Source organism: Thunnus albacares, chromosome 4, assembly GCF_914725855.1.
Source record: "Thunnus albacares chromosome 4, fThuAlb1.1, whole genome shotgun sequence".
In the NCBI taxonomy this organism is placed as follows: domain Eukaryota; kingdom Metazoa; phylum Chordata; class Actinopteri; order Scombriformes; family Scombridae; genus Thunnus; species Thunnus albacares.
Window position 1 is genome coordinate 17,799,942 of NC_058109.1, and position 27,932 is coordinate 17,827,873.

Here is a 27,932-nt window from a genome sequence, read left to right on the forward strand (position 1 = left end):
TCCCAATAATGATACATATCCTGATATAGCACATTTTTTGTAAATTCAATGAATAGATAGTTTCTGGTCCAACCTTTATGTGGATTAAATTAAATTACTCTTCTTGGCTTTTTACTCACAAAGTTTTTATTACGTTAACGCTAACGTAATAAGTGTAGTTTTCGTTAACTCAAGTACCTGGTTCACTGTCTCTCCTCTGCTGCGCTGCAGACACACGGAGAGCTCAGCCCCGTCCATGGAGAACCACAGAGAGCAGAAGAAACTAGCGTGACCAGAAATGAAAGCAAAACGCAGCAGAGATGCTCACACTTAGCTGAAATGAAATGAGTGTGCATACATTTGGTAAATAACATAATGACAGTCTCTAGTGTGTTTTGCTTTCATTTATAGTCACCATCTCGCTGTTTCTCTCTCCTCCTCTCTGCTTTTTCTCAGTGAGGGTGGAGCTCAGCCCTCCTTGTGTGTAGCACAGCAGAGGAGAGTTGACAAACTAAACTCGTTACATTACTGTAAGTGCAATAAAAGCTTTGCGAGTAAAAAGCCAAGAAAAAGTCATTTATCTATTTAATCCGCACAAAAAATGGACAGAGTCCAAATGAAAAATATTACTATAAAGTGTCATTTGCGACATAATGAAATAAACAATAGAGCATAATATGAAACGATAGACGTTTTTCTCTCATCACACTATATATATCGTCATATCATACAGCCCTATTTGTTACATTTTCAAAATAAACATAAACATGATAACTGCAAACTACATATGCTGATGAAGCAGGTTAGTGGACCTTAAGTTGAGATTGAGTTTTGTCAACCTGTGACTTATTTTCCCACCAGTTTTTCCTAAAGGAGTCCCATATCGGTGAGAACCGAGCTACGTGTTCCCTACCACAGCTGTCTGCCTTAAACCCGCATGTGCATGTATCTGCCAACACGAGACCACTGGATGAGGACCAACTTCTACAATTTCAGGTAACTCCTAATAATACCTGACAGTGGCTAAAGGTTTCATGTTGATATCTATTGAAAAACATATTTTCTATGTGATGGAGTCCTAGATTAACTCATAATTTTCTGTCAAATTGAGAGCAGGTTTGGTTTATTTCACATGACTGATTTCTGCATTCCTGTTTTTGTCTGTGTTTGAAATGGGCAGGACTAGGAAAAAGGTGATGTGATGTCATGTATAACCGTGCACCAATCACAGTTAAGCAACAATGGACTCTCTTCTTCAAGACCACTCTGTGTTGACTAACAATTTTTACACCAAAAAAGTTCAATTTATCAAGTTATAAATTCTTAAAATTACTTCTACTCCTTCTCCCTCACATACAAATCCTGAATCTGTGCAAATAGTTTTCAGTTAGCATGTTTAACTGCTTGACACAAGATGTCTCCTGCTTCACTGAAATCATTGTTATGTCACAAAATCGTGCTTGATTGAAGGTGAGCGCAGAGAAACTTTCCTTGCTTCAGGAGATGAATGTGAAAACAGCCCTCTTAGTGTCAAACTCTGCAAATTTGTCAGTCTGCACAGTGAAGCTCAAACACAGAAGTGAAGAAACAATAAGCAGAACACATTTTTGAGTGGAGGGGGACTTTAATTTTTCAGGTGGTGGTCCTCACTGACTCCTCACTGGATGATCAGAAGCGTTTTGGTGACTTCTGCCATTCGCAAGGAATCAAGTTCATTGTAGCAGACACCAAAGGACTCTGTGGGTAAGTAGGCAAGACGAACTGTCAAAAAATGATTGGATGTACTTAACAGTGTGTGGAATAAAGAATTTAAATCCTTGTGATTCATATGCAGTCAGCTGTTCTGTGACTTTGGGGATCAGTTTGAGGTCTTGGACACTGATGGGGAGATGCCTGTATCGGCAATGATTCAAAATATCTCTAAGGTAATACCTTCCATGTGTTTTATGTTATTGGTATATTAAAAGCCTCTCTAATCCATACATGCATTCATTCATGCACTCATCCAACCTGTGTATCCCACTTGTGTTGGGAAACATTAACACCTACAGGCAATTTAGAGTTGCCAGTTTAGCTAACCTGCACAAGAAGTACATGAAAACTCCACACAGGCCCCTCTCATCTTTCTGAATAAATTTTAAAACCTGAACATTATTGCTAGAATATTTCTTTCACATTTGAAGACGGTTTATAATTTAGGGGAATCCTGGAGTTGTGGTCTGCACAGATGACAGGAAACATGGATTTTCCGACGGCTGTCATGTCTCCTTCTCTGAAGTCCAAGGCATGACGGAGCTCAACAACATTGCCCCTGTGGAGATCAAAGTCCGTGGTTAGTATTATTTTGCCATGAGTCACAACACGCAGCGTAGTCATGAGCCACTCTCAAGCCTTCAGTATAGTGTTCAGCATTTTCAACTTTCAGTTTTATAGCTGTAATGAGAATGATTATGTATCTCATCATCTGTATGTAATTTCTCACCTCTACCACCAGGCCAACATTCTTTCAGCATTGGTGACACCTCAAACTTCTCTCAGTATGAACGTGGTGGTGTAGTGACTGAGGTTAAACAGTCCTCAGTGTTCAGTTTTGTAAGTATCAATATTTTGTTTTCATTATCTTGATTTGTAATTTTTATTTTTTTAAATTGCTCTTGATTAAATAAATACAAAATTAATTGCAGAAACCAATCAGTGAGGCTTTATCGGACTATGAACTGCTGAAAATGAACGATTTTGGAAAAATATCAAGGCATAAGACCCTGCACTTGGCCTTCCAAGCCCTCCATAGATTTGTGAAGAAAGAGCAGCGACTCCCTCGTCCTTGGTGTCAGGTCAGTGGAGTCTACAGGATATTTTAGACAGTATTCTTTTTAAAATGTCAAACAGGCACTGGTATTAATGTAATCATTAAAGCTAATTTGTTGGTGGTTAATCCTGTACAGTCAGATGCAGATGCCCTGCTTGACACAGTGAGAGAGCTGAATTCGGTCACACAGCTGGAACAGCTGGATGAGGCTGCGGTGCAAATCCTGTCTTTCACAGCTCAGGGTGATTTGGCTCCTCTCAATGCTTTCATAGGAGGCCTGGCTGCTCAGGAAGTTATTAAGGTGAGGTCAGAGGTCAATGTGTGTTTATGAATTTTGTTTTTGATGAAGAATATTAACACTGCTGTTGAAGCTTTCTATATATCTATCTATATATTTAATGTGCATAAATTAACACTTACTGCCAGCAGTGCGTATAGCTGACTTGATTTGGCTCCGTGCACTTTATAACATTCTTGCAGGCATGTAGCAGGAAATTCACGCCCCTTCGGCAGTGGCTATATTTTGATGCACTTGAGTGCCTCCCTGAAGACAAGGACCAACTGGCAGAGTGCTCTTTTTCAGCCGTATGTTAACAGATTCCTCAATTTAAACATCTCACATATATCAACCAGGAACAATCCATTAGAACGATGGAAACCATTTTTGGATCTATGTAAATTAAACGTTGTTGTTTTCCTCTCCGACAGAAAGGTACAAGGTACGACGGACAGATCGCTGTGTTCGGAGAGAAGTTCCAGGAGAAGCTGTCGAGCCAGAAGTATTTCTTGGTGAGGGCAGGTTTGATATTTATCCAGCAGGTGGCACACTGTGCACTGGAAAGCAGGAGCTCCATCTGTGTTTTGCTCTGATCTTGTCTGGTGTTAATGATGGCAAATGCAGGAAACGGCTGTGGTTCAGGCGGAATTTCCTGCCGGTGTCGACCTCTTGTGCACGGCCCGTTCATAAGTGCCAAGCCCTCTCTCTGTTTCCTTTAAACGTGTCATTTTTTTACTGTTGTTTGTTGGGTGAGTGTGTTTGAGAGAGAGAGAGAGAGAGAGAGAGAGAGAGAGAGAGAGAGAGAGTGCATGGATGTGTTTATTCTAACACTGTAGAAATGTCACCCAAAGGATTAGAAAGTGAAAGAAGTAATTTGCAACAATAGATTAATACTTTTCTGCTACACTGTAAGAGACAAACTCTCTTCTTTACCAATAATATGTAGTTTTAACTTGGGGACAGTGTTTACATGAACTACCTTTACTGTAACACACCCTCACTTGTCATTTTTTAAGGTTGGAGCTGGTGCTATTGGCTGCGAGCTTCTTAAGAATTTTGCCCTCATTGGGCTCGGTGCTGGAGAAGAAGGGCACATCACCTTAACAGACATGGACTACATAGAGAGATCCAACTTGAACCGCCAGTTTCTGTTCAGGTCTCCAGATATTGGGGTGAGAAAATGCAGTACAGCATATTACAACCTACTGCGGGTGGTGAGGAATCTCACATGCCATCATAGCTCACTGGTTCTTGTTCGACTAAGTGGAAGGGTCAGAGAGCTTTACTAACGGGACAGGATGGGGGTAAAAGTATTGTGACAGTCTGAGGTGGCTTGTGTCAGATTACACAGAGCTGCCACGTTCCATCGTTTGTGTGTGTTTTATTTTGCAATTTATTTTAGGGGTATATCAGACAGATCTCTCGTGTCTGAGTAAACAACCACCACTATCTAAACAACTTACACAACACAGAGCTGAGTACACTTTGTGAGTATGTTGACATCTACTGTTATATTAAAGAAGAGCAGAGACACTCAGAATACAGTGACAGTATAGTAAAAACATGAATTATTAAAGACCAAGATGTGTTCTTTAGATGTAACAAATTGCTGAATGTTTGCAATAGTTTCATAAAAAGATCCAACAACAAATCTGTACAATGATATAGAACAAACAAAATGCAGAATCACCTTCCATGTGCATATACAGTATATCTATATAACATTATCTTTTTTTATCTCCATCCCACATTAACACTTTTGTTTGTGTTCGATTTTACCCGTTTGCTCACTTTTCCATGAACAGAAACCAAAATCGGAAGTTGCAGCGAAGGCAGTGCAAGTGATGAACCCACAGATGAACATCACCGCTCACCAGAATCGTCTGGACCCGGACAGCGAACAAGTGTATGATTACAAGTTCTTCATGGGTCTCGATGGAGTGGCTGCAGCCCTGGATAATGTGGAAGCCAGTGAGGACGCTACTGTGCACACACAACACCAGCACAGTGCAGTTTGCACCATAAACACTTACTGCTGTTATTACATTAAGTATTCTTGATCACAGTGACTTTACAAGAGTACATATTTGGGTACAAATGCCTTTGTGTGTTTCACCTCTCTTTGCTGCCCAGGGGCCTATCTTGATAGCCGCTGCGTTCAACACCAGAAGTCAATGCTGGAGGGGGGTACTCTTGGAAGCAAAGGTCATACTCTGGTGGTGGTGCCTCACCTGACAGAGTCTTACGGACCGGCCAAATCAAGTTCTAATGACGCCATCCCACTGTGCACTCTCAAGAACTTCCCTCACCGCATTGAGCACACCCTGCAGGTACAATGTTGACCTCTAAGTTCTCCAGTTTTATGTTCATCCTTGCCATAAAGGAAAGAAGTTACATGGCGTGTTTCCTTCCTTTGCTTCATTTTCCTTCATTTTGTGTCATAAACTACAGTGAATGACCAGAAAAATAGAAAAAACATGCATTGCAATACAAAAGAGACCATGCAATTACTGCCACCTTACTTTAAATGTTTAAAATGTTCCGTTTTTGTCAAGAAATACTAGTCAGTTCTTTTTTGGGTAGCATCAGTTCTGTAGTAATTTATGGTGATGTTGCGTTTGACTGCACTATAACGAGAGGTGTTATATTTTTATGCCTCATTTACATATTCAGAAGGGCAAAACATTTAAAATATATTTTAATATAATTCATATATTGTGATTCAAATTGGTGACACCGCAAACTACAATCTCAAAAAATATCTTGGAGTTGAATCAGCACCTCTCTAACAGTTTTAACTATTGAAAAATTATGAATTTATTATAGGACTCTTACATTAGTCTCATTAAAATATAAACATTTGAGATATATTTTATTAAGGTTTTCTTTAAAATTCTTTCAGTGGGCCAGAGACCAGTTTGAGGGGATGTTCAAACAAACTCCTGAAAATGTGAATCTTTTTCTGAGGTAAGTGGCAAGCGTTGCCTCCAACAAATGTGAGAAACTGCATTTGCCAATGTGCTTTAAATCTGCTGGCACCTAATGACCACTAGTTGCAAGTTTTACAATGTTTTTTTTCCGCTCTCTTACAAAGCATTCCAGCAAACCTACAAAAGTTAATGAACTGGTCCAAGCTCATTATTTTGTTTTATAAACAGGAAAACGTGGTTTTTAGCAATGAACCCCTAGTAAAAATGACATGAACTGCACTCTGGCTGCACTCTGTTCTATCCCAATAATAGATTAATTCTAAAGACAGCTTAAATTGATGCAGAAAAACATGCCAGTAAAACATGATATACTTTACACGTAATATTTAATGCAGGAGACTGAAAACACTAAGCTAACTATAAAGCATTGACCTAATTATATCGTAACAAGACGTCAGTGACAGATGCAAGCTTCAAGGTCCAAACTGCGTCTGAGCTTTGAGCCTCGGAGCCCTCCTAATCCAGCCGTGTTTTTAGATATCTCTCTGTTTGTTTTGGTGAGATTTGATTTAATCCCCCTTATTGTAAAGTACTTTCATGCTTTCTTGTGTCTTTACAGAGAAGCAAAAATCATGACTAGAGCAGGAATGGTACTTGCTAGTCCACACATCCATTAAAGCCTCTCACGTTAAACTGATGTTTAGGAGTATGAACTTGTATTATGCCTTTAGGAATACTCTAATTACTGCTTTTTCCTCTGAAATGCCTCTTTGTTGTGCAGTTGGAAAGGAAAACCTTTTTGGCAGGTCAGCTACATGTTAGTCCGGTAAATTTTATGACGTGGTAATAAGGTCATGGAAAGGTCCAGTCATATTTTGTTGTGTTTTCCACCCAGGCAGCTCCATGCATGACTCTTAAAGTTCATGTTCAGACCTGTTTGAGTATGGCTGTATGCAGAGGAGGCATGTGTTTATTAATTTTTTTCACAACGCAACGCCGTGTACTGTGAGCTGGCATGAGAGTATGGCGCAAGAACTGTCCAGACATCGACCAGCACATTCAAGCTTACTAAACACTTCCCTCCTCCTTCTATGAGTCCTCAGCCAAGCGTCAAAGGAATACCCTCTGAGTCACCAACAAGACTACACCCTAATTTACAAAGATCTGTTTAGTCATTCGTCTCTGTGCTTGATACATGTAAGGGCAACCAAACTGATGTTTCATTGAGGACATTCCCCATTTTCACTTTCGACATCAGTGTTGTTCCCAAAGTTTAACTGTCAGAAGAGTAGAAGTCAGAGCTTTTTTTCTGTAAATTAGACTTAGAGAATTATACAAGGAGACCTTAAAACAATACTTGTCTTGTCTTGTCTTGGCAGTGATTATTACTTACTGTACCCTATATGTCTGTCATTAAATCAAAAGCAATTGCCACACTGCTTTCTACAGGGACGCAGAGTTTGTAGGGCGGACTCTGGGCCATGGAGATGCTGAGGCCTTGGAGGTGTTTGGAGGGGTGTATAGCAGCCTGGTGGACATGAAAGCTGGAGGACAACGTCCCACAAGCTGGGACGACTGTGTGAGCTGGGCACGTTGCAAGTGGGAGACTCTCTATAACAATGAGATCTGTCAGCTCCTGCACTGTTTTCCACGTGAACAGGTAAAATCATACTTAAGGACAAACAACTTTAAACCTGTCATTATAATCTGTTGACACAGGAGGGCAGTGTTGCACATGAAGCTTAAGTTCTCCTTATCCAGTGAAAGGTCTTAGCATACCAATTTAACACTACAATATGGCATTAGCACATCAGCGAATGATTGCCATTCTGTGTTTCATTTTTCACATTTCACTTCATGGAGTAATGCAGCATATTTCCCCAGGCTCTGAGGCCACTATTAACCTTGTTTGAAACCTGAACCACTGAAAACCACTGCTGATAAATATCTCTAAGCAGCTCTGAGGGTTTGTAATCTGGTGAAGCATGCAGACAGAGTGATGTCACATGTTGCTGTCACACCTGGGGGGGCACAGATCAGTAACAACCCAAACAGACCCTCACTAACCCCTGCCAGCAACTGGCCATTTCTACCATAAGCAAATATCCCTGCATGCAGGGTTATACTGTAGAAATCCCTCTGGCCTAGAATGATTTTCCTTCATTTATGTCTGCTTAAATATTTATTGAGTACTGAATGCCCTCTACAGCTCTTGAGAGAAACATTACTTTTTGTTCTATTATGACTTACCCTGATATGTTTACCCAGTTCTCATGTGTTATAAATAAATTATAATCCCAGAAAATGTCCAAATTTTTTTGTGTAGCCTAATTATCATAACAGGCTGTAGAGAAATTCTGTGGTAGTTGATATTTTAAGTTTTGGTTCTCTTTTTTCTTCTACATTTCTCTTTGACGCAGTAGAGTTATGGTTTCATTGTCCCCATGGAAAGTCACTTTCTACCACAATTATGAGGAACTATGATAAGGCCACACATTTCAGTTAACAGTCACAACCTAACCTGACAAATACCAGTACACAAGCATAATGTATGACCACACATTTCACGTAACAGCTACTTTGCTGGGTGTCAGCCACAGCATATATGTGAGTGTGGTGCTGGATGTGTTTTTAAGCTTTTGGACATGGAACAATGACTGGATCTGACCCAAAGACAAAACAGGAGCATTTCTATACTGCACTGATCTGAGTCTCCGTACAAGAAAGAAAAGTAGAATGAGAGACTGATCAATGTAAGATATACAGTAGATGTAGCTAAAATGATATCAGAGATTAAAAGCCTTATATTGTAGATGTAAATAAATAATGTTTGTATATATCAACTGTTTTACCCTCTAGCCTATTCATTATAGTGAGTGGTGCATTAACTGCTCACAAAACTACAGCAATTAAAGACTATAGAGGAGGGCTAAAACTAGTTGTTATGCTTTCAATTAATTAAAGACATTTTTTAAATCATTCATTAATTATTCAAGTCAGTGATGAGTTGCTGCTTTTGTCTTTTTCATAAAAATGTAAATCGTTATTTATAACAGTTAACAAATTAAGACATTTTAAGACAAAAATTTGGGGCTATTGTAACTTGTGATGGTAATTTATTACATATTTCTTACATTTATAGAGTACAATGAAGGATTTATCAATTATGAAATAATAAACAGAAGTAAAGCCAAGTCAATTTTATTTATACAGTCCAAAATCACAAATGTGTTTCAAAGGGCTTTACAATCTGTACAGAATATGACACCTTGGCCTTGACCCTTGATTTGGATTTTTTTATATAACCTTAATGGGAGTAAAAGGAAGAAACTGTGCGAAGAGCAACCAAGGAGGGTACCCTTTTTCAAGCAGACAAACGTGCAATAGATGTCAACATACATAGATGTAGATGTAGATATACTGTTTGTAGGGAAGGTGAGACTCTGGTTGTAACTTTTTTTCTGCTCTGGGCTGTAAGAACACCATATAAATTCTGAAAGGGGTGTCCCCCTCTTTGAGGATAAAGCATCATTGATGCCATGTTCTGCCCCTGAGTTGTCTGAAGCCTGATTCTTAAAGGGAGACTGTTGTTGATGCCTTTTGGCTGCTATAGAAAGCACCCCTGCAGTGAAAACTGGCACCACCAATAGGAGACTCTCTTTTTCCCAGCATATGGACCATTTGGCAACATCAAAGCTCTCAGTCCCTTTGTTCCTTTATCAGACATACAAATTGTGTGGTCAACACACAACTGATAACAGTATTAGTCTGGCTGTGCTATGGGAAGGTTGTCAGCCTCCTGATGTGTCAGAAGAGGCTAAGAGGAGAAAAGAACACAATAAATGACTATATATTAAAGACTCACATGTTGGAGATCCCCCTGTGATTTTTCAGCTGTTGATCACTGTGATTAAGAGATTCCTTTCTATTTCGCTTTAGGTGACCAAGACTGGTTTACCCTTCTGGTCTGGATCCAAGAGATGCCCTCACTCACTGATCTTTGACCCTAACAATGTGAGTAGGTCTGCTCCTATCAAGCTGTCTGTCTTCCTCATGCAGTAATAATTCCAGCACAGACCGTAAAACAGAAGACAGGAATGACTGAAAAATGCCTCAGTATTTGGTGATGACTGCTTACATTCCTTCTTTATCTGGTCTGATAAAGGCTCTTGCTCAGTTGGACCATATACTGGATTCTTATCTGAGCTGTGAATGCCACTTAACCTGCATATGGACAATGAAAGGCAGATTCTAATCTGCTCTCCACACACGTTCTCATCCTCAATTACCAATCCATTTTCAACATACAACATACATACATTCAAATTAAGAAATAAAATAAGTATTAAGCTGACAATACTGTAACTCAGTGGTCATAATTGTGCACTGATAGCGGTGAGAAGTTGACAGTTTCCAATTGTCTCTTAAAGATGATTTTGAAATGATATTCTGTTCTCCTCTCTTCCCATATCAGTTTACCTCACCTTTTTACGCTATCTCCGCACACTCAGTGTTTGTCCACTGCATTTTATTTAATCTTCAATTATCTGCCTTTTATCACCTCCTACATGTGTGAAATGTTGTCATCTTATGTTTTTAAAGTACCTTTGACAGACAATGCTAAAACAACAAACGCCAGTGCTGATTTTCACTTATCTAGAAGGTGTTTGGGAGAGATCAGATTACAGTAAGAGATATTATATGATATTAGTACGCAACTAGTAATATAATCTTCTTATCTGTTCCCTATGTACTTCTTTTTAATCAAAAGTAATTATTGCAGTAGATCAGTCTATATTACAGGTTTATAAGTTCTATCAGTTTTAGATGGTTCAACTCATGCATTGTTAGTTTAAATATGCTGTGTCATCACTGTCTGCATTTCAACAAATGAGTGAATTGAATACTCTTGTTTCACACTGTTTTAGAGAAGTTTAATAGCTGTAAAATGTGAATTGGTGCTGCATTGTAAGCAGCAGTGCCACAAGATACAGTGTGTGTGTGTGTTGTGTGTGAGAGAGAAAATGATTGAGAGAGCTATTGCTACAGCTGCCTATTCTGTTTAGGGAAGTAATTGGCCTTAATGAACTACCTTTTTTTCATACTGTGTACCCTCTACAGTTTGGCCTCCAAGCAGGGTTCCCTGTGTAATGTAGCTGTGTCTTTTCTGTGCATATGGACGAAATGTCCTCTGATATGATGGTATATTTAGTATGTATTTGTTTTATTGTGGATGTTATTCAGACATTGTGTGCTCTGTTAAAACATGACGAAACATGTTTATTACTATGATCAGTATGTACTGTATGTGGATGCTCACTTTTAGACTACCCATTTGGAGTATGTGATGGCAGCGGCTAATCTGTATGGGCAAATTTATGGGATCAAGGGTACAAGAGACTGCGCTTCTATACGGAAAATCTTGGAGAAAGTCCACGTACAGTCTTTCACTCCCAAGTCCTCTGTGAAGATTCATCTCACTGACAAGGAGATGGAAGAGGATAAAAAAAAGGAAAGCGATGACACTGGTGAGTATTTTTTAACTTATTTTCTGCTATTACCTCACTTTCTTCCAGGATTTCTTTTCTTTACTATCTCTGTGTCTTGGTACCAGAAAAAGCCCGACTTGAGGAACTGAAAGGAAAGTTGGCCTCTTTGAAAAGCTCAGCCATGCAGATGTACCCCATCGACTTTGAGAAGGTAAGAAAAGAGCACAGTGACACCTCTGTTGGCACATGCTGCAAAGGCCACAGACAGAGTGGCGGCTGAGCCTTAGCAGGGAGCTTCACTCAGATCTATAGATGCTTTCAGAATGTGTCTTTTTTTCCTCCATCTTTGGGTCCTCAGTGACCCAAATCTGTGCTATTCCCTGACATGTTCATGAAACAGAGCTTGCTTTTATTCAGTGTTCACTGTCACACCATCTTGGGGTTGGATATATACCGTATATACATGCTGTTTGTAAAAATACTTCTGAGTTGGCTGATAGTTCAGTCAGCCAACTCCTCTGGAACTGATTTATTTCTTTATGGGCCTATGAGAGAGCTGCATTAGGTCACTTTTGGTGAAATGCAGGGCACTCAGCAACTAAAGATAGAGACATACTGTCTGCAACCGTGTCAAACCAAGTCTTTGAAGTGGCACAATCTGAGCCTTGAAGGCAGATTTCCCTCTACAGCATGTCAATTGTGCATCTAATAAATGTCACAGTTTCATTCCACCTCTCAACAACTTATCACTCTCTGTGTGGACATTAAGTCAGGTTTAGCGCTTGGTTGATATCTGTCTGCGGCTAGGTGCAGGAAGTGTAAAGGTCTATCTTTTTTCTAGGAAGGTATGTGAGACCGCAGACTACAGTATACATTCTTTTCCCCATCAAAGTCCCAAAGGTAACCAGATGTTTCCTCACAGTCAGTCATATCATGAACAAGACTGATTTATTGGCTGAGAGGTATTTTTCAGTGTATTGGGACTGAAGTGGCAATGACCCTGACACCCCATATTCTTGCACATGACACTTTGGGGACCATGGACTCAAAACAAATGTATATAAGATTAGAAAATTCTCATAACATGTCAGTTATCTGCAATAAAGTAGAAAGTTAGTCCTTTGGGCCCCCATAGCTTATGGGTTAAGACACAGGCCATGCTGATAAGGGCACCTGACTATTGTTTTGAGACACAGTTGAAAAATTGTGAATTGTGTGTTTTTGGACTTTTTATCCATGAATTGTGCATCATGAGTTAAAGGTCAATGGTGATGGAACCAGTCAGAGTAAATACTAACAATGATGTAGATGTTGTATCACACCTAACGCAACACTTTCTGGACACTCAGAAGTGCTGACCTGTCACCAAATTGAAATTTTTCAAAGTTTTAGGTCACACTTCATTAACTCCTGGGAGAAAATTTGTCCTCCGCATCTGACCTAATTAGGTGTTGACTTATTGTTCCTCAAACAAGTGCCTGGGTTTCCTAGGGAACCTTGGAAAAGGACTGAAATCATTTAAGTTCTCACCTCTTAACAAGCTTTTCATTATCTAAGCAGAGGTTGGGGGTGTGAGCTTGCAATGAACTCTCTTCAAAACCTTTAATATGGAAGTGGTGAAAAGAAGCAGTGGCTAATGGGCAGTTGGTGGTATCGTGGCGACCACTGGATGAAAACCTTTATTTCAGGCATGTGGTACTCCAGGCTCAACAAAGAGCTGTGAGCGGGCCAGACATAGTGCAGTTGCCGACTTTAAAGAGGCAAGATAGAAAATGACTTCTAGGCAGCTTGAATGAGGTTCTGGTGAAGCATTCTCCGGAGAAGAAGTAATGATGGTGTATGAGGTAAGTCAGGTACCTATCAAATGTCATCTTGAATAAGAACGAGATCCCCAAACTACCACGCTCCCCCTTCTCTTCAATTTTATCCCTATGTGCCCAGGTCATGCTGTGGATAGATGGAATGTGTGTAGGAGGGTTTCAGAGGCATCAGGTTGCCAGCTTGGAGCTTCCTCACAAACCCTAAAGCCATCCCTGAGTGACAGTCGCCTTGCTAGCCTTTGTAGAGCCGCAGAAGCAGAGGCATGACCTCACTGGCCACGTCGATCACAACAGAAGTCTGATTTTCACTGCATGCTGATGGGGTGACCAAGTCATGTATTAGGGTGATTAAAGTGACAGAACAAACAAAGCCTTCAAAGCTCAAAGCCGGCAGACTGTGCATCACATCACTGGGGATGTCACTTGGCATGAACATGGATATGACCTAGCTTCTTAGTAATTTGTTCCATAATGCAGTTTGTCATGAATGTGGAGTTTCGAACTTTCTTGTGTATGAATTACATATTTTTCACATTCCACCTTGCACAGGACGACGACAGTAACTTCCACATGGACTACATTGTTGCTGCTTCTAACCTGAGGGCGGAAAACTATGACATCCCTGCAGTCGATCGGCACCAGGTTAACATTTTTATTATCATCTAATTAAATCCCTGTGAAGGGGAGAGGAAAATCAGAGGGATGAAGCTGAGGGCGAGGGGTGGTACAGATAAGAAAAAGCGTGAAAACACGGCAGACTGCTCCTCCTCCCTTGGGGTTGTGTTTTTAGTTGGTGCTGCACACACCTGCCCTAAAGCCACAGAAACAGCCTCCTTACCTATTGTTCCTGGAGCAGAACTAATCACAGCACTTTACCTGTCGCCTGGGAGGTGACACCTGAGCCGGTCCTTGTACCAGCCGCTGCTGCAGACAAACACAGCCAAGACAGATGAACAGTGGGGGGATGGTTACTGCTGAGCGAGGGGAGACAAAAGATGGTGACCTTTGTGTAATCATATTGAGATTGCCACAGGTTGCATCTTGTTTGGGAATAAGTTTACTCTTACTCACCATTTAATCCTGTTCACATGTTTTTTTCTAAAAAAAAAATAAAAATTACAGTCAGCCATCCAAACCCTGCATGAGAGCTAGATGATTTGTCAGTATTAGAATCAGGATAAGTGTACAAAATCATAAAATAATTAAATAAAGCTATGATGCAATTAACTGTGCTCCTCTGCTATGCATTAACTCTTTACATGTGTAAAACATGTAAAGAGTTTTTTTTTTTTGGTTACGATTTGCTAGAGATCAGAATTTTTGTACTGGCAGAGGAAATATTCAGATATTTTACTTAACTAAAAGTAGCAATACTTCAAGGTAAAAAGTCCTGCACTCAAAATAGTATAAATGTATTAGCAGCAAAATGTACTTAAAGAATGACCCTTGTCAGTTATATATTATGTTATTGAATGCATTGATTACTGATTTATTACTGTGTATAAGGAATTTTATGTTGCAGTTAGTTGAAGTAAAGCTAATTTTTACTCCTTGATATACTGTTTGGTAGTTTAAAAATATAGCAATGCATCATATTTTATTAGCTGATCGTATATTTTGTATGTAAAATCATGAAATTCAAAGTAACTATAGCTGTAAACTAAAATCAGTGGGATAAAAAGTACAGTGTTTGTCATTGAAATGTAGTAGAGTTAAAGAATAAAGAAGCATAACATGGAAATACTAAAGTAAAGCACAAGTACCTCAAAACTGACAAAAGTACAGTGCTTGATTAAATGTACTTAAGTTATGTTGCACCGCAGTACATTTTAAAAACAGGCTTTTCTCTGTCTCCTTCACAGAGTAAGGGCATTGCTGGGAGAATCATCCCAGCCATAGCTACCACAACAGCAGCAGTGGCGGGCCTGATGTGCCTGGAGCTGTATAAACTGGTGCAGGGCCACCAGAAAATCAGCTCTTACCGCACAGCTTACATCAACCTGGCTGTCCAGTACTTTGTCCTGTCCCAGCCGAGTCGGCCCCAGTCCTTCGAAGTGAGTAACAGCTTTATACACCCACAGTCATCTTTAGTTACACTTAGTGATTTGGGGTGGGGGGGGGTTTAGGGACAGGATCTACAAAGTGTTCCATCACATACAGGACCTGAGAGAGGTACTTTATACAGCCTGACAGACCCTTACTGTATATACATTTATAATTTAAGCCTGTCTACTTTGGGGATAAATCTGTTGTGTCCTTTGTAGATTTATGTCCTTCCTCTCTAGCTGGAGAGCATTAAGTCATGAATGAGTGCTCTCAGAGTAAGAGACCATTAATAACTGTCAATCTCTTGCATAAAAGCCATATCTTAGCCAGCTCAGTATAATCCACAGGGCTTAGCAGTGCAGGTAAGGCAGTGGGTCAATTCACATATACGTGTCTGCTTCTGCGTTTGCAAAAAATAAAGTAAATTTAAGACAACTGTTGCTCAAAGAAAAAAGAAAGGAGCTTATTCTCTTAAGACAGAGTTCTTTTTGGGATCAAATCCACCCTAACGTTTGAGTTTATACCAGGTTATACTTTGTTCATTATGCTGTAGGGGCCAAGATTTAAAACACAAACACAAACTGGCTACCAGCCAGATTTTAAAGGAAAGCAACTCCTGGGGTCATTTTTAGGTCTATCCCATCAAATAATTTTGCTGCCCTCGTACAGGCCCGGCTGCTTGTCCCTCGATAGCTCACCTCTGGAGGGAATCAGATATTGGCGCCGTTCTTGCCAGTTTTCTCACTCAGTGCATTGAACCTTTGACAGACAGAGGTCATTGGGGGTCAGCAAGTGGGGTAACTCTGACCCGAGGGACGTGAGGCAGCAGTGACAGGGGGCTCTGAGACAGTGTAGGTCTGGTTTCAGCTTTGGTTACAGGCAAAAATGCTGCAGCTGCATAAAAGAGTGCTGTGATGACAGAGGCAGCTGTGATTTTTTGTGCAGCGCTGACGTTCCATGCAGACCCTGGTGTTCTCACAAGTGTTGTCTGTAAACTTGGTCAATCAAAGTGTTTTTTCTTTCTTTTAAAATTTATTGACCTAGATACAACATTGCCCAAGCAGCATGAAGGATTGGATAATGCCACGTGATTGATTGCAAACAGTCACACAGGCAGAGTACCTGACATCATCACAGCCAGAGTAGATATCTGTATGTTCAAGTGTTGAATCATTTAGTCAGAGGAATGGGGAGACATTAGATTTTCCAGACCCAGGCTCTTTCAGCAAGGATTAAAAAGTGTTGCAGCATCAGCACATTAGTTTTGCTTTATTCAGCAGAGGAGCCAGAGCAGAGACAGGGCACGTACAGGAAAAAAAGGCTTTGCTGAGGTTCTGGGTTAGCGTTTTGAGGGTTAGGGACAAGTCTTAGAGAGTTGAATATTGGAAGATATTACATGAGGTACGCACATGCTCCCATAGCGACAGAAAGACAGAGAGAGAGAGAGAGAGAGAGAGAGAGAGAGAGAGAGAGAGCGACAGAGAGAGGTGGTTAGCTACCAAACCTTCAGTCATCTGCATGGGAGATGCTTTAATATCTTAAGTATTCATAATTATTTAAAACTGTCTGATACTGTTTAGTGAGTCCTTGAACAGTAATGGTAGGAGTCTTTTCTCAAACTTCTCAAACATCTTCTTCAAGCCTACAATCCGATTCAAATGTGTGCTCTCATTCTGGAATAGCATCAGTTTTTGCACTTTATATGGTCACCCAATAGTGGTACCAATGTAGGTTAAATACTGTAAATGTCCATATTGACATGACTGATTAACAGAAATGTATAAATGCAGTAAAAACAGTTTTCATACATGTAATCATGATCCTCACCAACCAACCGTAGCTTCCTGGATCATCTTTAAATCTTTGAAGCAAAATCTTCTCTGATGCTCCAAACACCCCTTGTGTCTGACTTGTGGTGTAGACATTATCTCACCAGGTAAAGGGGCAACATAGGGTTAAAAATAAAGAAGCACTGCTCATGATTCTTGATACATTTTGAGTCCTGCAATGGAGGACTTGGTATGTCTAACTGAAATCGGTGTTACAATGTGTAAATGGAAACAGAGGGTGTATTTATTTGAATTACCCCACAGCAATGGAAGCAGAAACAAAAACAGCACACATTAATATTCTCTCATCTCTCTAATCGTTCTAGGATTATAGAGGGTTTTATTGGGCAGCTTTTGAAGCAACTGCAGACATGCAGCTGTTAAATATCACTGATCAGACATGCAGTATCAAGAGCTCGGCTTACTTTTGCAATGACTTAGACCTCACCCCTTATGAGATCAGTCTCAGTTCATTACTATCAAGTAACAACACTCACATCTCACTGGTAGCACTGGTGGCCCACCCAGTGATCATCCAAAGTGGAATGTCTTTTAACCACCACAGCACAGCATTACCAGATGTTTGGTAGTCATTATAGATCAGAATAAGTTGCACTGTCCCAACTCAGAAAAGGAAAAATAAGAGAATGAGCTGATTGTTTTGTAAAAGGTGTTTTAAATGTGCTTGTGCACCACTCTGTCCATACATAACTGTTTTACTATAACCAAAATAAATGGCTGCTCATTCTCACATGGTGCTGATCCTTTTCCAGAAATTGTTGCTTTAAAGCAGCTGTTTCCCAAAATAGGAAGTCCCCCTGGCTTTCCCCCGCTGCTGCTATCCTCTGTATGGAGGCAGAAATATGTAAACAAATGGGAGGTTGTCCTTGTCTGCTCAACACTGTAACTCTTTAGTATCGTTTTCCTCCTTGTGTTTATGTTTTTCAGTCTGGGGGCCCAAGGCACAAGATGTTAAAAGAGCAGCAAGTTTGGCAAGCTCACAGAGAAGAAAATCTCTACAACAGCTAGAAATACTTTTACTATATTTCAGAATATCTTACTCTACCTGCAGTGCCTTACTTGTCATTGTGGTCATGACAGTGTTGAGTATATGTACTGAAACTTCTTGAACTCATGAAACTTTCCCAGCTAATATAAAATAACAGAAAAATACAACATAGCATTTTAGCATCTTTCAGCTCATTGTTTTGGTTTTACGGCCTGCAACTTTATGGTTTTGATTCACTCTTGTCACTTTCATCAACCCTGTTTTCCAGCAGATAGACAAAGTTAGCGACTAGCTGGTGAACATAGAGGAGCATTTAGATGCTGAAGAGATCAAAATTTCCCTCAGGAGTTAGCAGAAGTTACCAGGTCAGAGCTAAAAGGAAAGTGAGTCAACTTTATAATGTGGCAATATGACAATGTTCTGTTTTAAGCTTGTTCGGCTGCCCCTCAGTGGCAAATAAAAAGGAATTATGGAAATGTATTAGAATTTTACCCTTTGTTGTTAGTTGTACAATACAGAGAGTAGCTGAAAGGAGCTGTACAGTAAGTAGGCCTAAGTTCACCTCAAATCGCAGACAGTGCAGACATTGCAAGCCTTGTTATTGTAGAAAACAAAACCACACAAGACATTAAAGGATGTTTCAAGAGCAACAAAGATTAATGAGAGCTGCGCTCCTGCAGCTGTAACTGAGCTGCAGCCTCAGTGAGGCCATAAAGCAGAGAAACATCACCCAAGGCCTGGACAGAGGCGGACGTGTTTCAGCTGGGTATTGAGTCATTCAGTATCGTTCTATCCTCAACCCCTCCAGCCACTTGGCCAGCACTCTGCACCAGTGTATGCTGTCCTTACTTGTCTGTTGGGCTGCCTGGTTGTGTGCCATGAAAATATTCCTTCTTCCATGACTCTGCACACATCCTCCACACCCTGGTCTTAACTCCTTGCCCTTTCACACTCCCTTTGTGCCCCTCTTCCCCAACTTACCCTTTCCATCTTTAATTGAATTAGCAGCATTGGAGGCAAGGCTCCTGATCTCAAGGAAGCCACTGCAAGGTCAATGCTCACACTGGCTCTTTGTTAATTGCCTGCAGAAATGACAGCTATTTCCTGCCTTTACAGGAAGCAATGTATTGAAACCAGATTTCCCAGAGAGCACTATGTGATCTTGCTGTATGGTCTGTAGAGCAGCAGGAACAGACATGGATTTTGTGTTCATCTGCTCCATCCTCTGTTTCTAATAACTTTTCATTCACAACTTGTTTAGCAAAAAAGCATTCTTAATATATTCCCTTAATGTGCATGGAGATATCTGTGAGAAAACATATTTTGACTTTTGTTGAGAAGTCGCTCTATACAGGGTGGTTATATGTTGTTATACATGAAAAAAGCAAAACCTGCAGCCACTTGATTTGTGATTTGAGCACATATGTAATTGAAGGTCACACATCTGTCACACACACACAAATAACAGGGACTGGCCCAAAGAGAAAGAGAAAGAAAACAACAAAGGGGAAGATTTACCTCACATGTGGTTAAATCTGTATTGAACTCCTTGGACTGTGTCAGTAAAGAAACAGGGTGAACACGATCCAAGGACCTCAGTATTCCTAAGGGAGCTCCGGCATTGTGCAGTTTGTAACTCAAGACCCAGACATGAATAGTGCTCACAGGATAATGAGTAATCTGTGATCAACATAGACGGCTTGTGCCTTCTGTTGTTTTCCAGGGTTTTTTTTTGGTTTCATTTAGTTGGTGGTGGTATTATGTGGTTGGCCTTATGTTGTTAAGTCATCTGTTGTTTCACATGTATTGTTCCATTACTGCTGTAGTTCCCCCAAAGTTCATTGCCTTCCCATTTCATATCATCAACAACAATATTATGTCTGGACACTTTAGAGCATCAGACGCCAGACAGGTTGTATCAGATGAGTATTCAAACAGTTAAACAGAGGCTATAGCACACAGGAGATAAAAAATCCCCCTTAAAAATATCTATCCTGATATTTTATTTAGTAGCATATGTGGTAGACTCAGCATGAATGCTTCCCATTTAGCAAAATTAAAAAGCCAGGGGCATTAGCAGCTCTTCCAAATCATCCTCAATCAAATCTCCTCATCTCATACATGTTTAAGCCAGAGGCCATAGTCTTTAGTGAGAAACACAATAACACTGAAAGACTGCCCTCCAACTAGCTGACTTATGTGTCTGCACTGGGTCCACAGGAGGAGTCCAAATGAATTTGCTGTGTCTTCACATTTTATATACATTTATAAAAGAGCACGAATTACTATTTATTCAGGCTACACTCAGTGGATGATTTCACCTCAAATTTAGAACTGGAATTATTTTAAAACCTTCACAAATATCTGAAGCTGATTTTAATCAAGTGATTTCAAGGTTTAAGTTGAGAGTTAAATACTTCTACAGTAAGGTTGTCTGTTTTTTTATACTTGAAAAGATTATGAAGGTTGTAAATGTCTTTTATAGTCAGTGAGAAAAACATGAAACAGCAGTGACTTTATGTGTCAACAATAATACTTTCCATCCTTGCATCTATCTCTTTATTATATTATTATTTGTCTCAATGTTTACCACATGACTTATTTTCTTCAGGCCTGTTTGAGTCAGTGGAAGCACCATGTGGACGTTATTAGAGGTTTCTGTCCTCCTGTTTCATTATTCTCTCATTAAAGTACCAGCGCTGGCAGGAGATGGGCTGCAGGTTTCTCATTAGTAACATTAAGTTTAGTCCTCAGGCTGTTGTCATGTCATGATGTCATGAGTTTACTCATTTACTCTGAACACAACATGTATACTACATGTATTTCATGCCTTTTTTCATTTCTTTTTTTCTACTGACACATAACAAACAAAGAAACTGTTACCTCATACATAGACACAAAGACTCTGCTTGTATGTGGTAATGTCACAGGTGGTCCGTGACACTGGTAGATTGTGTCCTCTGCTCTACAAGGCACTGCAGGACAGTCTGCCTACGTCCACATAGCTGTGGCTGTATATTATTAATGGCTCATAATAAGTGTTTGTTATGGTGTTTATGCTAAAGTTATGCTTTACAAGTAAATTAATGATTTTGCCTCAATCTCCTTTATAATGAATGAGGCAGGAACTTACAAGATAGCAACAGTCACTAAAGTTTTGAATGGGAAGAATGAGTAATAATATTAAAATAAGAGAGGTGAAATAGAGATAATAGATACAAGGAATAATTATAATAAAAATAGAAACTTGTCTTTATTTAAAAAAAAAAAAAAGAATTTCACAGCTTTGTAATCCTGAGATCCAGGGAAGTTCAGTAGCTCTAACTGTTAAGGCTCAGTCAACTTCAAACCAGCAGTTAAAATCACAATTTGCAATATTATTCCATGTTTAGAACCAAAAGACACCCTGCATTGGGCCTCCACCATTGCAAAGAGCACAGGCCTCCAGTAAGTCAGCCGTGCACTCTGGGGGGTTGGGAGGCTGTAGTCGTGGCCACTCTGTGCAGCAAAGCCATTCCATGTTGTAGATACCGTACTCTGGAAATTCTATATTTCATGACCTTTTAAAAAGAAAGATAACCATTTTTCACACTAACTATATTATCAGACAAAAAGCCAGACCTTTTTATATTACACAACCAGTAATCAACAATCAAAATGTAGTTGAGTTAATAACAATTGTTGGTTTTTGCTCAGAGCCAAGAGTATAGCTAATGAAGCTTGTCATACACAGAGTTTATGCAGATATTCATCTGAACAGGCTCAAAATATCACTTTCTCACTGAGAAAAGGCTGGATTATTCCCTCACTATGTTATGTATTGTTCTATGTTGTCAGCAAAGATCTTTACTTCCCCTTGCATCGTGCTTGGTCTCATTTGATGTAGCAGTGCTTGTCCTGTATAGGAGAGGAGCTGAAGTATTAAAAGTGTCAGTATGCTTAATCTAAAGTTCTTGTCGGAATCAGATGTTACAACTGAGGGGGTTGTATCCAGTAATTTGTGCTACTTTCCAAAACAGTCAATCCGACATTCGCTACCACTACACGCAGAGACTTGAGTGAGAGAGTAAGCAGAGTTAGAACTTCCCCCTCAAGCTCTAATTTTCACCATGATTACTTCCGTCACTTTTCATGTGTAAGCCAAGTACAGTACTGTGAAAGTATTTGAAAAAGGCTATAATGGCAGGCTTTCGAGTGTCGGCATTCGGAGCACCAATAAACACTTTTTCCTTCAGACTTATTTGGATATGTCACACAAAAGTTACATGTTCCTTTCAAGCATACTGACACCATAAGGCTAGACTGATATTAAGTAAATACAAGAAAGGCTAGTGGACATAGTTATTATTATCATTTTTAATTTAGTTAAGTAATTGTGGTATCTCAATACACTTTCTTTTTAAAGTGTGCAAAAGTACAGTTAAGATGGGGGTAAATCTGTGATCACGCCTTAAAGCAAGCGATATCTCCTCTGCTGTATCTGGGTTGATGCTGGTAAATTGTGAGCCCCTTGTGAGCTCTACGGGAGTCTCATGTGTCTTATTTGTTCGAGTCCAACACCAGTTAAGCTTGCAGCTTATCAAGTGCTGACAAGAGCTAGACATCATATTGAGCCGCAGATATCAATAACTCCATACCAATCCAATATCCAATCCACACTGCATTACACCACGTAACCAAAGGCTATGACCTTTGATTACTAAAGCAGTTGATCAATGCTACAAACCAGGATGTAACAGTTTATGTTCAGAGCTGTACTTTGCTGAATTGATAGTATGTGCTATAGTATAGTGTTTTGTAGTTAGTATACAAGAAATCAATTTACTTCACCATTTTGTACAGGAAACTCTCAAACCATTTCGGTGATGAATGCATTGCTTTACAACAGCAATCAGACACTTGCTCTTTGCTAGCGTCTCTGCAGGCTCCAACGTGTCAGTGGCCCATTTGGAAAAGGAGTGTTTTATTGACTCAGCCCTTCTGCCCCAGGTCATTTTCAGTCAGGTGAAGTGCTGCTATCTTCTCATTTAAAAGACAATCTGAGATTCTGTTTGCTGTTTTACACGTCAATGGAAGCCTTTCAAAAGCAACAGGCTGCTTTTAGTCTGTGTGTCAAACTCGGCACTCTCCTGAGAAGTGTCTGTGTGCTTCTGAGCTGCCACTCCCGCTCCTCCTCCACCCTGCATCAATACATCAGAAGTCATCCCTCAAAACATGTGGTTTACGATCTTGAATGTAAGGTATCTTTAATATCTATTGTTCAATTTTTAATCTCTCTCTTGTGTAGGCAGTGTGTAGGGCTGGTATCCTGTCAATTCTCTGGGGTGTTAGGCAGATAATTGCAGTGGGTTGAGTGATCAGCTGGAGGTCTCAGCCATCTGTTTCTTCATTGCAGTCCAAAGAGAGTGATGATCAATGGTGATCAGGTAGCAGATGACACTCCCGTTCAGACAAAGGGCACATTTTACATGACAGTGCTCTTGTCCCTTTGTAAAAAGGCCATACAGGAAAGCATAGACAAACATGCTCTCGAAGATATACTTTAGGTTAGTTGTTCTTCACCAGCATAACCTCAAAACAGGTCTCACATATGATATATATATCTGGTCTTGGGTGGTTTAGTCTTCATTGAATAAAACACAAAAAGGTTATTTTCCAATCTGGAAGCCAAGTCAAGTCTGAGACAACATCAAAAGAAATCTGTGCTCAGTCAAAGATGATGGTGGCCCGAGTTTGAATGCAGAAAGATTGTAGCTTTTGAAAAGAATTATATATAGACATGACACATTTACTGAAGCACTAGCTCAAACTAACACTGTGTATAAACCATGGGTGTCCAATTATTGATCAAACAGGCTGCTCCGAGTTTTCTCTTTTAACAACATAAATTGGAGCCTTCATTCTCTGGTTTTTATATTCAGACATTATATGAACACAGTTTTGTCGAATAATTTCTCTTTTTTCCACAATTTTGTAACAAGTTAGTGAGCAATTTCAGGCTGAAAAATTATAATACATCACACAAGTCTGCAAAGTTGTTTGTGTTGTTTTCCATATGACTCCTTATAGAGCACAAATGCACAATTACATACAGACAGACACACTAGCACTCTGGTGACCTTGCTTTACAGCTGTGGGCTTCAATTGATGATCTGATGTCATGGGCAGCATTATTGACATATCACCACAGGCTCTGTGCTGTAGGTATGACGTAAAGGAAGGCGTATCATTGGTGAAGTCAATATAAAAAAAGAGGAAATTGATCGTCCACTTGCGTTTCCAGTTGGTGAAGTGGCCAATTGAAATATGAAATATATTTCCTGGATTTAATATTGTTTCCTTTGTCATGGGAATGTTTTAAAGACTCCATATAATGCATTTTTTGTGACTCCAGTTGCATAGAGGCAGTAATACATATTGTAATGATTTTACAGTGTGAAGAAGAAAAGGTGCCAGTACTTCTTTAATGTATAATTAGGTTAACAAAAAAGGATTTTCAATCCAAGATTACTTTCAACATTGCTGAAAACACAAACTAATCTGCTTGAAAAAGACTGAACTGTTATCCACCATTTTGCATTTTTGTCCAGTATATCTGAAGTAACCTTGGTGCATACCAGCACATACACCAATATACTGCACATACAGTCGTCAGCAGCATCACTGTCATATGGTTAAAATGAAACGCTGCTTGACTGTAAAGCTCGGGCTATAGGACTTAAGTAGGACATAAGACCTCAGTGAAAAGTAACCAGATTGTCTACAAAAAGAAAGCAAATGGAAGCTAAAAGAGATTAAGATGAGAATATGATCAAAAAGACCACACAGATCTTCCATCTGCCTCCCCTAAAGCTCACTTTGAAGCCTTGCAAAGGGAAAGAGTCCCCTTTGATGAAACAGGCCTCTAGCCACGGCGGGTTGTAAAAATGTTTCCACTGTTGGGATTGTGGCCAGATAATGAAGCCGAGGTAGGAGCGTGCCTCAGCAGTGCTATTTCTTGTGGCAGACTGCAGGGAAGAGGAGGAGGACTTATCGAGGTTTCTATACTGATCCCAGCTTCCTGCCTCCAAAGAAATGCCCCATTGTCTTAAAGGGCAAAATTGAGATGTAAGCTCACATTATGATTTCAATCCAAATGCAGTGACCTGTGCAAAATGACCAGTGCGATTGTGCTCCCTGAAGAGAATCACAATCAAACAAGGATTCATTCTGCTTCCTTATCAGGTTCACTAGCTGAACTTCCTCCGGCTGCACTACATTCCCATGGCCTCACGTATATCTGCAGTCGGAGGCGTCTATTTTTGGGCTCCATCAATCAGTAGCCCTTGTTATCATAAGAGAGTTTATTGTGTATCTGGTCCTGCGTTGTTAAACTGCCCTAGTGAGGTCTCTTCATTTTCTGCGATCCTGAAAACATTACAAATCTTTTAACAGTAATTAGGGAAAAAAGGAAAGACTATGAACACAAAACTGTGAACAAATTTAAAAAATCAAGACTAAATTAGTTCAATTAATAGTATGACAACATACAGTACAATTAAAGAATATTGTAGAATTCAGTTTTTTTAAGTAAACTATAGAAAGAAACTCATTTATATTCCCTAATGTCCTTTATGAGATTGTTTGATCATTTGAGATTGTTTGAGATTGTGGATCCAGACAGTATTGAGGCTTGGTGGCCTTTCGTCTCAGGCCTTGTCAGAGCTTCTCAAACTGGGCTGTGACTCTGGAAACAACAGTTTTTGATAAAGCAAGATGCTTTTGACCTTTTGATAATGTAATTCTATAAAGCATGGAAAACCAGTGTAGGGATGTGTGACTGGAAGGTCATTTTTTATTTGAAGTTCTTTGGGCTAAATGCTATTCATAATCTATACCCCAGATAGCATACTGAAGTGGGCCACTTCAGGCAACAATGCAGCACTGCTGGCCTTCTTCTGGCCTGGACAAAATGGTCGTGATCCTAAAATGGCCTACATGTAAAATAGCAAATATGGCCCAAATATCCCAAATCAAATGTGGGCCATTTTTGGTAAAGATGTGGTGCTCTCACTGGATGTGGGCCAGTTCTGGTTTATCTGGTTTGTTCTTGGTTGACATATGGCATTGCTGTAGCTTGTGGCCCAGATCTGGGAAACAGAAGTGGACCGCCCAAGTGCCATCACTCCATGTGGTATATGGGCCAGATGAAAAGTTCTGAGAGTGTTGAGTGTGGGCCGGATCTGGGCCACAGCAATTTTGCTATCTGAGTATGTAGCAAATTCAGGTATTTTATAAGAATATTGAAGTATTTATAATCATATAGTAAAAATAAATAAAAATTAGTTCATTCTATTATTATTATCATATATATCATATATAACTTTTTTTTGTTTTCTCTGAATTTGCATAGCAGACACGTATGTTGTATTTCAGTCAACAATCACGTTCTGTCTTTTTTCCGTATCTAGTCCTGTCTAAGGTCTTTAGGACCAGAAAGTGTGTGTGTGTGTGTGTGTGTGTGGTTTATGTTTGTGATAAGATTATTTTAATTTTTTCCTGGAAGCCTTTACTGTCTACAGTATTTTTCAGGAAGAGCAAAGGAGTTTGCCTGGCTTCCTGTCAACAGCAGGAAGTGAACACACTGCATATGGAGAGACATTTTTTCATATGTATACTATTTAATAAGGCCAGAAATACTGATAGAAGGTTTGGGTGTACTGTGGAGAATTTAGTCTCATGTTAAAAATACAAATGTACATTTTGTAAAGGACAATAGAAGCATTTTGAATTTGAACAGGATTATAAGAAGAAAGAATTGAAGTATTAAAGTAATAAGAATTAAAATGATGTGTGTAGCTGTTACATAAGAAGCGTATCATCAGTGAAAATAACGATGGGTGTAGTATTGAAGTGAGAGACAGTTTAAAAACGTGAAATGTCATTGTGTTCTTTTATTGTTTCAGAGAGACCAGCTGTGTCGTGTTTTAAGGCGAAGTTCAAAGCCCCATTTATAATTCAGACTATGATATGTGGAAAGCAGATGAGAGTTTTGGCTGTCCTCCAACAACAGAGCAGACAGAATATAAACTTATATGTCCCCCCGCGTGGCTTTATTCCACTTGGACTCATGAAGTGGCCGTTTGTCTCCTCCTCATCGTCTGAAAACAAACTCTTTGGCTCGCAATCACCCAGAATCCTGACTCCCATCTCTGCTTTATGTCCAAACAGTCCTCCTGATCCTAAGACACCCAGTGTGGTAGAACAGTACTTGAATACTACACACTTATAGCCAATATTTAATAAGTAAAAATGGCCTTTCTTGAGGTACAACTTGTCAAGTAGGGGAATACTTTGTGTCTCTGTCACTGTGTGGTTACCTTTAATATTTTTTTATATTCAGTGCCAGACCCATCCAAAATCTGGTTTTTAGTGCATTTAGCCTGAGCCCACTCAAAAATCACAACCTGGACACTCTGACCATAAGACTGAACTGATCTTTTGCAACTGTGATTAGACAACAAGCAGCAATTGGCAGGGATTTGTCAATTGCTCTTGTTGTTAACACAAGAAACTGAACAGGTGACCTCTCAGACAGTAATTCTACCGTCAGACCTCTAACCTCAAGACAACCTTGCCCAACTTTAATTGGGTTGATTTTCGTGACATTATGGAATACAAGTATAGTAGCTCTTCCTCTGAATTGGTCTTGACATAGTCAAAAAACTGTGGGGAAAGGTGTGTCTTCACTTTATAGAGATACAG

At 39.7% G+C, this 27,932-nt stretch overlaps 1 protein-coding gene across 1 annotated transcript in view; it reads left to right on the forward strand.

The window, feature by feature from the left end:
* uba7 (ubiquitin-like modifier activating enzyme 7) overlaps positions 1-27,932 on the forward strand; it is a 37,234-nt gene that overhangs the window by 2,041 nt on the left and 7,261 nt on the right. Inside the window, exons 3-21 of the mRNA XM_044348992.1 lie at positions 841-975; positions 1,616-1,722; positions 1,814-1,904; positions 2,179-2,311; positions 2,474-2,571; positions 2,664-2,813; positions 2,925-3,089; positions 3,269-3,373; positions 3,497-3,577; positions 4,082-4,237; positions 4,871-5,036; positions 5,199-5,395; positions 5,968-6,032; positions 7,445-7,655; positions 9,935-10,009; positions 11,322-11,523; positions 11,610-11,695; positions 13,854-13,946; positions 15,167-15,358. Coding sequence (XP_044204927.1) covers positions 841-975; positions 1,616-1,722; positions 1,814-1,904; positions 2,179-2,311; positions 2,474-2,571; positions 2,664-2,813; positions 2,925-3,089; positions 3,269-3,373; positions 3,497-3,577; positions 4,082-4,237; positions 4,871-5,036; positions 5,199-5,395; positions 5,968-6,032; positions 7,445-7,655; positions 9,935-10,009; positions 11,322-11,523; positions 11,610-11,695; positions 13,854-13,946; positions 15,167-15,358 — 2,508 coding nt within the window. The remainder of the gene's footprint in view (positions 1-840; positions 976-1,615; positions 1,723-1,813; positions 1,905-2,178; positions 2,312-2,473; positions 2,572-2,663; positions 2,814-2,924; positions 3,090-3,268; positions 3,374-3,496; positions 3,578-4,081; positions 4,238-4,870; positions 5,037-5,198; positions 5,396-5,967; positions 6,033-7,444; positions 7,656-9,934; positions 10,010-11,321; positions 11,524-11,609; positions 11,696-13,853; positions 13,947-15,166; positions 15,359-27,932) is intronic.